The 12195-nt window shown below is 52.1% G+C and overlaps 2 protein-coding genes across 2 annotated transcripts in view; one reads left to right on the plus strand and one right to left on the minus strand.

The window, feature by feature from the left end:
- Window positions 1–12195, plus strand: part of Snph (syntaphilin) — a 714025-nt gene that overhangs the window by 364678 nt on the left and 337152 nt on the right. The window lies entirely within an intron of this gene.
- Angpt4 (angiopoietin 4) overlaps window positions 4456–12195 on the minus strand; it is a gene marked incomplete at its 5' end in the record, with an annotated part of 34842 nt that continues 27102 nt past the window's right edge. The window contains 4 exons of the mRNA XM_051144815.1: window positions 4456–4632; window positions 5823–5956; window positions 9006–9172; window positions 11029–11130. Of these exons, the coding sequence (XP_051000772.1) occupies window positions 4472–4632; window positions 5823–5956; window positions 9006–9172; window positions 11029–11130 (564 nt within the window). The remainder of the gene's footprint in view (window positions 4633–5822; window positions 5957–9005; window positions 9173–11028; window positions 11131–12195) is intronic.

A 12195-nucleotide genomic window follows, 5' to 3' on the forward strand; every position in this document is an offset into this window, starting at 1 on the left:
AATAAAATCTTATAAAAACCCCACCTCATTAGGGCTGAGAGAATCTTGGTCAGCAAGGTGCTGGATACACCAGCAGAAGAACCTGTGTTCAGATCTCTAGCACCACATAAAAGCTGGGCATGGTGGGGAATGCCTGTGATCCCAGCACTGGGAAGGCAGACACAGGAAGAGATTCCTGGTGCCCATTGGCCAGTCATTCTGGGAGCTCCAGGTTCAGTGGAGACCCTGTCTCAAAACACAATATGGAGAGCATTGAGGAAGACATGTAATGCAAACCTCTTGTCTTTCCAGCACACACACACACACACACACACACACACACACACACACACACACACACACACACACACACCAGAGCTCCTCCTTAGAGGTCTCTCAGTTAGTTGTTTCCTCCATAACTCTCTCTGGTCTGTCCTGCGTATTTCGGCATTTGTGGTGTATTCTTTATTCACTTCATCTTGACTTCTTTTTTATTTTTAATATTTATTTATTTATTATGTATGCAGGGCCCCGCCATGTGTGCTTGCAGGCCAGAAGAGGGTAGTAGGTCACACATTACAGATGATTGTGAGCCACCATGTAGTTGCTGGGAATTGAACTCAGGACCTCTGGAAGAGCAGTCAATGCTCATAACCTCTGAGCCATCTCTCCAGCCCATCTTGATGTCTTTTAATTTGCTCTTTGGCCATCTTCCTCTAAGCCTGTTCAGTGCAGTGAGGTGGGTTGTGGATATCTGCTTATACGCTGCTCCATCTCCACTACCCAGCCAGGCCTTGGCCCAGGTAGGTCGTCAACCAGTCACAGCTTTACAAGTAAATGCCCGCACAAGGAATGAGTGAACAGAGATCAACCCACCAGGTCCAGTGCACATCTCTGGAAAGCTGCTCTATCAAAGAGGTGCTGCTGCTGTTGCCAAGGCAACACTCTGCCTGCATTCCAGAGCATCTTTAAAAGAGAAGAAATAGCTCACACAGAGAGTGATGGGAAAGAGAAGGCAGAAGAGGATCTATTTGTGAAGCTACTGAGGAGCCCTTCCACAAGGGCTGCCTGTTTTCTCCTCTCTCCTCTAAGGACCACCTTCCCTGTTGCACCTGGTTAGGCCCCTGGTATGAACACAGTGAAATCCAGTACAGAAACAGCCTTTTCTGGCCACATGCAGTGCTTTTAGGAGCCGTGCTTCCTGGCTGGCTCCACCAGGACCCATCAAGCACCAGTGAGAAGAACAGGCTGGCCTCAGAGGTCTTTCCAGAAAGTTCCTTTAGCCCTTGGCATGCAGCTTGGTCCTCAAGCCACCCCTGTCCCTGTGGGGCATCCCCAGCCACTATGGTGAATCTGCATTGCTGTCCTGAGGGCTGTCGGGAGTTGGCAGGCGTTTCGTGGGACATTGAGTGCCAGAGAGGATTGGAGCTGTGCCTGGGGTCTCTGGGCAGGGCACTTTAGGTTTCTTGATGGTGTAGGTCAACCTGGGGCTCAATTGGCACCCGAGGCAAGACTTGGGGGGCAGGGGTAGTGGTGGGGAGACAGAGAAGAGGTAATTGGACCTCCTCCTGGCTCCCTGCTTCCTGCAAACAAGACTTGGCTTGGTCTGAGTTGTTCCACCCAGCTGGGATAATGATCATGTAACCTGGCTTTGGCCACTCAGAATCCCTGGCCCACGCTAACCAGAGAGAATCGTCCTTAGCTGGAACCAGTTGAGGACCTGGAACTAGCTGTTCTTGCAACTGCCCCATGTTTGTGAGGGAACCCGTCTTCAGGGCGCTGTTTCTGTGTCTGGCATGAAGGAAGGAAGCTGAGAGGGCAATATGGCTATTTAGAAGCAGGAGTCCAAGGGTGAACTGATGGAGGTGCTGCCCCCTGGGGCCCACAGCTTTGCTTTGTTCTACTTCCCAGCATCATGCAGTGGTTTAGAAACATGACAGCACAGAGCAAAATTCTGTGGACACAAGAGTAGGATGCTCCCTGCTTGCCTGGGTCAGGAGAAACAACATATATTAGGGAGGCGAGTGAACGTGTGTGTGTGTGTGTGTGTGTGTGTGTGTGTGTGTGGTGTGTGTGTGTGTAAGTCAGGTGTCACCCATTAGGAGGTATCCTTTCTGTCTTTCACTCGGATCTGTAGCTTGCCCATTAGACCAGACTGACTGGCCAGGGACCCATCTGTCTCTGCCTCCTCAGTGCTGGGGGTACAGGGGCGTGTCACTGCGCCCATCTTTTCATATGGGTTCTGGAGATTAAGGTCAGTTTCTCATGATGTGTCCATGTGGGTACTTTATTAACTAGGCCATCTCCTCGGCCCAGGAGCTAGCCTTCTTGGCCACCTGCTTCCTACCGGGAGACTGGGACACTGGCACATGTGGCTTCATTCCTCCATAGCACAGCACAGCACAGCTAGAAGGGAGCATTGCTGGCCGAGTTCTCAGGCAGGACAATAAAGGCCACAGGAAGCTGAGCCACTGGCCTAGGGTCTCAGGGCCAGGGTGACCCCCAAACTCTGCCCAGTCTCATATGCTAAATAAAGTTCTGCTGGGTAAATGCTGAGGGAGGCGATTTGAGCTTTCTGCCTGCAGCAGCCTGATGTTAAGTCCTTTCCAGTCCTGCTGGAAATTCCCCTGCATCCTTGAACCCCAGGGAGGCTGGAGGCCATCCTGGCAGGCCTAGTTTGATCAGGAGACCTGAGAAAGGTGCTTCCTGGCTGGGCTGGGTGCCAGGGGATTATAACAGCATTGTAAGGACCATGGAAGGGGACACAGTGGTGCGCCAGGCAAGAGTGGCTGTGGCCCCCTTTTTCTAAGTTAAAGCTTCTTAGGGGTCATGAGTTCCTATGACTGCCAGTTAAGGCTGAGACTTCACCTCTTTCAGGGATAGAGGTGCAGCCTTATGTCAGATGAGGCACTAACTTGGGAGCCGGAAGCATCCCTTGGTGGGGGTCATGCCTGACAGTTGCTGGGCTGAGCCAGAGTGGTATTCATAGCCAGCAAAAGTGGGGTAGAGAGCTGGAGGTGGGGGCATATTTCTAGGGCTCTTCCTCATAATGGGTGGGAACCAGCTTTTCCAAGGGAATCCTCGGCCCGGAGGTGGGACAAATACGGCTTCTTTAGAAGATGTGTGTGTGTGTGTGTGTGTGTGTGTGTGTGTGTGTGTATGTGTATGTGTGTGTGTGTTCCTATGTCATTTATGTACATGTGGAGGCCAGAGGTCAACTCACGCCTTCCTCAGCCACTTTTTTACCATACTTTCCCCTCTCACTGAGTCAGCTAGGTTGGCTGGCCAGCAAGCTCCAGCAAGCACTTGGTCTCTGCCTCCTCTGTGCTGACCACAGGTCCTCACGGCCACAACCAGCTTTTTACACGGGTGCTGCGGATCTGAAGTTTGGTCCTCATACTTGGGTGGTAAGAGTTTTACCACTGGTTGTGGTGGTGTATGCTGGTATGATTTGCTGAAGGAGGCAGAGGCAGGAGGATCACAAGTTCAAGGCCAGCCTGTTCTACACATAGCTGGATGTGGTGGCATGCACCTTTAGTCCCAGCTCTCAGGGAGGCAGAGGCAGGTAGATTGCTGTGAGTTTGAGGCCAGTCTGGTCTATAGAGGGACAACCAAGGCTACTCAGAGAAATCCTGTCTCAAAACACCAAGACCAACCAACCAACCAAAATAACAACAACAACAAAACCCCAAAACCAACCAAACAAGAAAAATAAAAGAATTTTACCAGCTACCAATGGAGCCATCTCCCCAGTCTTCATGTTCAAACAAATAAATTTGGAGAAAGCCATTTCCTCTCAGCCCTTCCTGGTGGCCACAAGGCTTGGGAACACATGAAAGGCTCTGACAAGTCTTGCAGTTACAAAAGCCTGTCCTTTTTATTTAACTTACTGTCTCTCTCTCTCTCTCACTTCATCCAAAGTAGGTTAGAGAGGAGCCTTAGTTATTGCTTATTGAACACACTCTAGGGCACACTGGAGTAAAAAGATCCCCTCTCATACTTCTGAGAGACCACGTCTGACTGTCAGCCATTGAAGTCCAGGGGCCACAGAGCCCTGGGAAATGACGGCTCGCACTGGGGGTGGGAACCGTGGCCAAGCCTTGGAAAGAAAGTCTGCAGACATCTCAAGGCTAGGGAAACTTGGAATTGTAGAAGAGCGGGGATGGCTCTCAGCCTCCCCTGGAGGAGGGCAAGCCCAGTCTTTAAGATTCTCCCACCTGGCGAAACTCCAGTCTGCCTCAGGTCATGGCAGGGAATCCCTGCAGGAGGCAGGCAGGAGAAGGTTATGGGTACCACAGAGGCAGTGCCTCAAAATAGAGAGGTTCATGGAGGCAGGTGACTATTTGTAATTTGGAGGCAAGGTAAGCTGGCTCTAGTGTCCCAGAATATCAAGGATGAGCCTTGGGCACTGATTTCTAGGTGGGGCCCAGCTTTCACAGAGACATCTGGGTTGAGAATCCTACTACGACGTCAGTCTCTGTAGGTCTATGTGTCAAGCACTCATTGGCCGCAACATCATGCGTGTGCCGTGCAGTGAGTAGCCGGGGCCCCGGAAGTAGTGCCAGCGGATGCCGTTGAGCTTGTTCAAGTGTTGATGAAATGGATAGTAGATGCCATTGAGGTTGGAGAGTCCACAGGCGTCAAACCACCACCCTAGTGGAAGAGGAAGGGTGGAGAATTTGGGGAGGTGGGATGGGATGACCTGGATTCAGGGAAGATAAGGCTGATGGGCTGTCATCTTGGGGTGCCAGCTTCTTGAAGGTGGTGGGCTGGATATGGGCAGAGGTGAAGCCAGGGCAGATGAGCTCCTACCAGGCTCTGTCATGTTCTTCTGCTCTCTCTAGTGGTCTCTGTGTTTGTGGGTATCCCTCTGTGTTTCCTCTGTGTCTCTCTTTTGCTCTCTCTTCCCTTGGGGTTCTGTCTCCAGTGTGCTCTACACAACTCATGCCCGACGATTGAGCTTTATTCCTCTCCTTATTGTGAGCTGGAACCTGCACCTCTCTGTCTCTGCTACTTCGTGTTATGGTTGGCTTCCTCTGGTCCTTGCCTCTGTGACTTGCGTCTCTTCTGTCAGTGCTTTTCCCATTCCATCTCCATCCTCTAGTTTCTGCCCTGCCAGGAGCATTGCCTGGCATAGAGGTGGGGAAGGGAGCTGCCTTCCCTGCCTCCAGTCTCCTCAACGCTGTTTCTACCTGTCCTGGGTAGTAGGGGAATCCTTAGACAAGAGGGTGGGTTTGATGGGCGTCGTGCTTCCGAGAAGCACGCTTGGCATCTCCCAGCTGGTCTCTAAGGAAATCTAGGGGTGTTTCTACTGAAGGTACAACCCTATGTGGCCTCCAGTGACCTGGAAAAGGGAGGTTTGGCTAGAGTCTCAACAGGAACACCACCTCCAGTCATCATCTGGATACGCCCACCTCCAGACAGCCTTTGGACACGCCCACCTCCAGACAGCATCCGGACACGCCCGCCTCCAGGCAGCATCTGGACACGCCCACCTCCAGGCAGCATCTGGACACGCCCACCTCCAGGCAGCATCCGGACACGCCCGCCTCCAGGCAGCATCCGGACACGCCCACCTCCGGGCAGCATCTGGACACGCCCATCTCCAGACAGCATCTGAGCACACTCGTCATCATCTGAACACGCCCACCTCCAGACAGCATCTGGACACGCCCACCTCCAGACAGCATCTGGACATCCACCTTCACATATCATCTGGACATACCCACCTCCACATCCATAGATCATCCGGACACACCCACCTTATGACGTCATCTGGACACACCCATCTCCAGACAGCATCTAAGCACACCTACCTCCAGCCATCATTTGAACACACTTACCTCCAGACATCATTTGAGCACATTTGCACATGCAGTTGTCATTGTCCATGTCGCTGGTGCTGAACTTGGTGCCCTGTGGAGGCAGGCTGCTCTTGAACCCTGCTGAGCTGCTGCTGCTCCCATTCACAGAGAAGCTGGAGGCAGTGAGGAGGTAGGGTAAGGGAGGGAGGGATACAGGTTAGGTTGGGGCAAGAGTTTCCTTCCTGTTGTTTTTGCATGGGAAACCCAGGCTGCTCTGACGCCAGGGCCACCGTCCCTCCTGGTGGTCCTCCTTACTTGCTGCCCTGGGATCTCAACACTTATTGCTGCCGGGCCCTTTTTAACTTGCTGAGTTTGGGTCCTAGAGAGCTGTGAGTGGGAGACACAGAGTAAGGATAAAAGCTAATGGTCCTTTGAGCACATGCTCTGGGCCAGACATTGTCTTGAGGCTAGTTCATTTTCATCTAAACCTCACAGTACCTTTTTTTTTCCTATATGAGGAAATGAGGATGCCAAGAACCAAAGGGACCCTTCTCAGGTTCTCAGACTCAGTAATCCTCAGAGCCGGAGTCCAGGCTGGAGTGGCCCAGTAGGGGCAGGGCTACATGCCCTTTGCCTACAGCCATGCCACTCAGCATAGCAACCGCTCTGTTCCATGCCACAAGGCCTTATTGGCCACTCCAGCCCACGTGGATCAACCCTTAGGAAACCCCCAGAGAAGGGACAAAGACCCTCTATTCCTTTGCCAGACTGTGTGTGAATATGTCCAAGTCTCCAGGGTGATAATGGCTGTGGGGTAGGGGTGCAGCAGAGTGCCTGGATTCAAACCCCAGCATGGCCAGCTGGTCACCGCCAACCTTTGGGAAGGCATCTTCACTCTGCAGGATTGGGGAACATGTGACCCAGCTGGATGCCTACTCTGTCGTTTTTTTACATGCGTGTGCATATATGTGTAGGCGTGTGTATGCGTGCATATACACAAGTGTACATACACATTTGTGTGTATGTGCAGGCCAGAGGACCATCTTGAGCATCTTTCCTGAGACATAACCTCAGTGGCCCAGTGAGCTCCGTGAGCCTTCTGTCTCCACTTCCCCAGCACTGCAGGTGCACATGGCACCATGCCTGGCTTTAAAATTTTGGGCTCTGGGGATTCATTTTGGGTCCTTATGATCAAAAGGCATAAACTTTATTGACTGGGAGACCTCTCCAGCCTCTCTCTGCCATTTTTTGGAGAATATCTCACTTTTTGGGATTCCCCCTTAAAAAAAAAAAAAAGACTTATTTGTCACAAGCCTTGCTCCTCCCAGGAAAGCTCTTTGATTTTCCAGGCACTCTAGGCTCCTGGTTAGTTCCCCCTGGAAGCTACTGCCTCTCTGGAGGAAGTGGGTTGCTTCTGAACATGTTTGACCCCCTACTCCACTGCCACTGCGTTAGGATACAGCTTTGAGGAGGTAGGTCCAGGCCAGTCTTTCCCAAGTGACCAGCACATGCCTGGTTTCAATACTCTGTCATAAGGGCTCCACAGCCAATCAAATCCATGCCGCTTCCAGAGGCACTGTGGAGCTGGGAGCAGGGAGCTATCCATGGTTCAGAGGTGTATACCCAGTTTACATGCAAGAGCGCGTAGGGAAGGCTGAGAACTGAGCGTCACTTTGTGTGGTGAATACAGACCTCGTAGACACGGTTAGATGTTGGGCTGATGTGGTTCTGGCTTTCAACCTAGCGTTTAAAGACCTCCATCATTTACTCAACACTCACTAACTTCCATAGGTGCCTCACCATATGTTTTCTTATTCATGGCTCCAGTGCCTGGCTCTCACGGAGCAGGCCAGTACCACACGGGCCCTGCAACAGTGACAGTGATCACAAGGCTATTTACCTGCCAGCCTTCCTGAGGATGCACTGGGTGGAATCCCACATTTGATCTGGGTTGGGGGTATGCTCTGGGCTAGAGGGATTTGCTCAGGACCACTCAGAAAGGGGTGCAGCTGGGACACAACCTTTCCCTTAAGGGTCAGTGGCATCCGTAGGCACCGGCAGGGCATGGCAAGGTCGCCCTGGTCAGCTCCGAGGAACGGGAGCTTCTCAGGGATGCTCCCTCCAGCTCTGCCTTCCTGCACCTCCAGCCTTGGGGTGGGTCTCACAAGGGAGGATGGCAGGCCCGCTCTGCTAGAGGAAGCAGGAGTATTTAATAAGAAAACAGAGGCATGGGGTGGGGGGGGGGGAGTGCCAGGGAGGGTCCTAGGAGTAAATTTACAGGGAGACAGTCATTTAGAAATTCCCTGAGAGGAACTAAGTGCCTCCTCGGCTTTCCGGAAGTTATCTGCAGCTGTAAAGGGGCCAGGTGCCAGGGGGCATCCGCGCAGGCCCATGGATGGGCTCAAGAGCTCATTCTGGCCTGGTTCAAAGATAGCTAAGACACAGGCTTGATTTGAAGACCAGTGAGTGCCTCAAAGAGGTGACATCACAGACTGGAGACACAGGGGGAACTGAGTTCAAATCCAGGATCCAGCTAATTTAGTCCTCTCAGACTAAGGACTTGGTGCCTCAGTTTCCTCATCACTAAAGCATGTATAGTAATGTCTGCCTCACAAGACTGAGAAGATTAAACAGCGTGCAGAACACAGGAGGTACTGGGAAAGGCTTGCTTCTTTTCCTAAACACACACCATAAACCAGACAGAGGAAGGGACTGGAAACCTTGATGACTTGACCATAGCCTTATGCCCAACACCGCTGAAGAGCACAGAGAATGCTGACCTTGATGTACCCAAGTCTCATTTGGGGGTTGCAAATAGCAGTGCTGAGACTGGTTCTCCTTTGTCCCGGCACGGAGACTTTTGCACCTCACCACAGAGGGCATCAGACAAACTGAGAAGTTAACCACCACCGCCCCCCCCCCCCCCCCCCCATCCCCCCCCCCTGGCCCCCCCCCCCCGCTCTCTGTAAATGAGGTGACTAACCCTGAAAGATCTCTTCTTGCTCTAGGCACAGTGGCGTCAGTGACAGTCTTTCCACCCCACCCAGTGTCCAAGATGTGCTGAGTGCTAAGCAGCCACCTCCAGTTCCCGTGACGTGCACTCAAATCGGGGCCAGATGGTGGATGTAGGAGACGCCCAGGGAATGACCCTCAGTGCAGACTCTGCAGCCACTTGCCTTGGGGGACCCCCAAGCCGCCCACAAGCCTGGGCCCCAAGCCCACCTGTACCGCTGCCGCTCACTGCCCAGCTGGAAGTGTTCATAATGAAATGAGGTCTGGCGGCCTTCCCAGTCCTGCAGCTCCACGCGGAGCAGATAGGCTGCCCGGCTGGTGAGGCGGTGCACGGCCTCATTGCCCAGCCAGTGCTCTCGGGCCACATTACCAAAACCCTGCGGGGAGGAGAGGAAAGGGTGGCTGCGCGCTGAGGAAGGAGGTGGTGTCTGTGGTTGAGGAGCTGGGCTAGCCAAGACTCCGCGCCCTCCCGCCTTCCTCCCCCCGCCCCCCTCCAGCTTATCCAAGGTCAGCGCCTAATGAGTGACTTCATAAGAACAGTGCGCACAGGCCTGGGGTAGGGACACCCCCCCCACCCCCCACCCCCCGCACCAGAGAACAAAGATAAGATGTTTGTACATTTTAAACCAACCAAAAAAGTAACCGGAATCACATTCCTCTGAAGCCAGAGAAACACTCAAAACTCATTTGTGGCTATAGAAATTGAAATCGCTGGAGGGAATGGCTCGGTGGGGAAAGAGCAATTGCTGTGCAGGAGTGAGGGCCTGAGTTAGAATCCCCAGTACCCATGAACAGAATGGAGAGGGGTGGGGTCTCGGGGCTTGCTGGCTGCCAGTCTAGCTCCAGTTTTAGTAAGAGACCCTGACTCAGGGGAGCAAGGCAGAGAAAGACAGAGCGGGATGACAGACCGCCTTCCACTGGCCTCCCAGCATGAGTGGAAGCACAAACACACATGTGTGCATACGGGCAAACTTACACTCACAGATAATAAAATAAAAAGAAACAGCTGCTACCTCTGGGAACACGCCTATGGGGGGGGGGGGCAGAGGGCTTTCCAGGTGCCGGAAGCTGGGTGTTTAGCTGTGAATGGTGGTCACATGCTTGAGCCTGAGCCTGCGGGGAGCTTGCTGCTTTATTCAGCTGCTGCGTGCTGATTAAGCCTCGGCAGGAGAAAAAGGCTGAGCCAGCTGCCAGGCAGGGGAGACAGAGCACATTTTTCCAGAGGCAGAACAGAGGTTGGACAGTTTCAGCAACGGAGAAATGCAAGGCTACAAGTCCTCAGAGTGTCATTGTCACCCAAGCTCCAGGCTGGCAAGAAACCAAAGCCGGTTGCCAGAGCAATCTGTCAGGACCAAGGACAGGGGCTCGCTGTGTCCACTTGGTCTGCCGGCTGCCTAAAGGCAGGCACTGTAAATCCTCATCTAGAGGGTCACTAGTGAACACTGATTCCTCATGAATATGTGTGTGTGTGTGTGTGTGTGTGTGTGTGTGTGTGTGTGTGTGTGTGTGTGTGTGTGTGTACAGAGGAGCTGCCCACCTTGGTTTTGAGATAGGATCTCTCACTACTGGCCTGGAGCTTGAAATTCACCTAGGCTGCTTAGTGTTTGAGCTCCAGGGATCTGTCTGTCTTCGCCTCCCAGGATCTGGAACCACAGGTGCATGCAACCCTTCTCAGCTTTCTTTTTTCTTTTTAAGATTTATTTATTTATTTATTACATAGCCAATGTTCTGCCTGCACGTGTGTCTGCCTGCCAGAAGAGGGCACCAGATCTCATTATAGATGGTTGGGAGCCACCATGTGGTTGCTGGGAATTGAACTCAGGACCTCTGGAGGAACAGCCAGTGCTCTTAACCTCTGAGCCATCTCTCCAGACCCTTCTCAGTTTTCTTTTATGGGTTCTTGGAATAAAACTTAAGTCCCTGTGTTTGCACAACAACCATTTCACCTACTGAGGTGCCTCCCCAGTCTCTCCTTTGGGATCTTTAAAAAGCATTATCAACACGCGTGTGCTACTTTTCCAAATATGAAAATAAAAGTTAAATTTCATTCTTAGGACACACATGAGAAATGTCAAAGGGGCCTGAATGAGGCTGGGGTCTGGAGAAGCAAATGAGCCTGAGCAGTTGGTTTTAGGTGAGCTGGCCTTTCACCCTGGGGAGAGAAAGGGCATGCCAGTGCCCACCCACAGCACCTGGCTGTGGGCACCTGGGAGCCCCTGGCACAGCATATTACCTCTTTGTATTCTTCCCAGGTCCTCTGGAAATTCACACTTCCATCCTCCCGGCGCTGGATGAGGGTCCAGCCACCTCCATCAGTCTCCATGTCACAGAACACCTGTGGGGACAGGAACGGCACAGCTGGAAGCTCTTGGAGGTGCCACAAGCCAACTCTCTCAGGCAGCCTAAATGTAACTTGGTTGAACCCTGGTCCCGTCCAGCAACAGTGAACCCGAGGTCAAGGACATCAGGGAAATCCAGACACAGACTCCACACCCACTGCCATCATCTTTCAAGGAGGCAGGTGACTCCCTCAGGGAAGTGGGGATGTTTATACTGCGAACTCTGCAAACCAGCATTATTGTGAGACTTTTGGAATAGAGGCTGACATGCACAAGGTCTTCTCATTTGTTATTATGGTAGGGGTGCAGCCAGGGTCAAAGTTCACATTAGACACTGGACAGAAACAGCTTTAGGGAAGAAGGACTTATTTTGCTCATGGCTTAAGAGCATTTTCAGGTTGCTGTTGCTTGGCACTCTGTGCTGGGACAAAACATTGTGGTGGTGTCAGTGAGTGTGTGTGATGTGTGTGTGTGTGTGTGTATGTGTGTGATGTGTGTTTCATGTATGTGATATGTGTGTTTATGTGGGGAGTATGTGGGGAGTGTGTGTGTGTGTGATGTGTGTTTGCATGTGTGCAATATGTGTGTATATGGGGAATGTGTGTGTGTGTGTGTTTGGATGTGTGTGATGTGTGTGTGTATGTGGGGAGTATGTGTGTGTGTGATGTGTGTTTGCATGTGTGCAATATGTGTGTATATGGGGAATGTGTGTGTGTGTGTTTGGATGTGTGTGATGTGTGTGTGTATGTGGGGAGTATGTGTGTGTGTGTTTGCATGTGTGTGATATATGTGTGTATGTGTGGAGTGTGTGTGTGTTATGTGTTGCTTCAACTCATGGTAGACAGGAAGCAGAGAGTGAAGAAGGACTGATGTTTGAAATGTGTGTTCCTACTGACCCACTTCCTCCAAGTAGACTCTATTGCCTACACTTTCCAGAACCTTCCAGAAAAGCATGCCACCTAAGAACCAAGTATTCACTCAGCTCATGAGAGAGAGAGAGAGAGAGAGAGAGAGAGAGAGAGAGAGAGAGAGAGAGAGAGAGAGAGAGAGAGAGAGAGAGA

This window comes from Acomys russatus, chromosome 4 (genome assembly GCF_903995435.1).
Source record: "Acomys russatus chromosome 4, mAcoRus1.1, whole genome shotgun sequence".
NCBI lineage: Eukaryota > Metazoa > Chordata > Mammalia > Rodentia > Muridae > Acomys > Acomys russatus.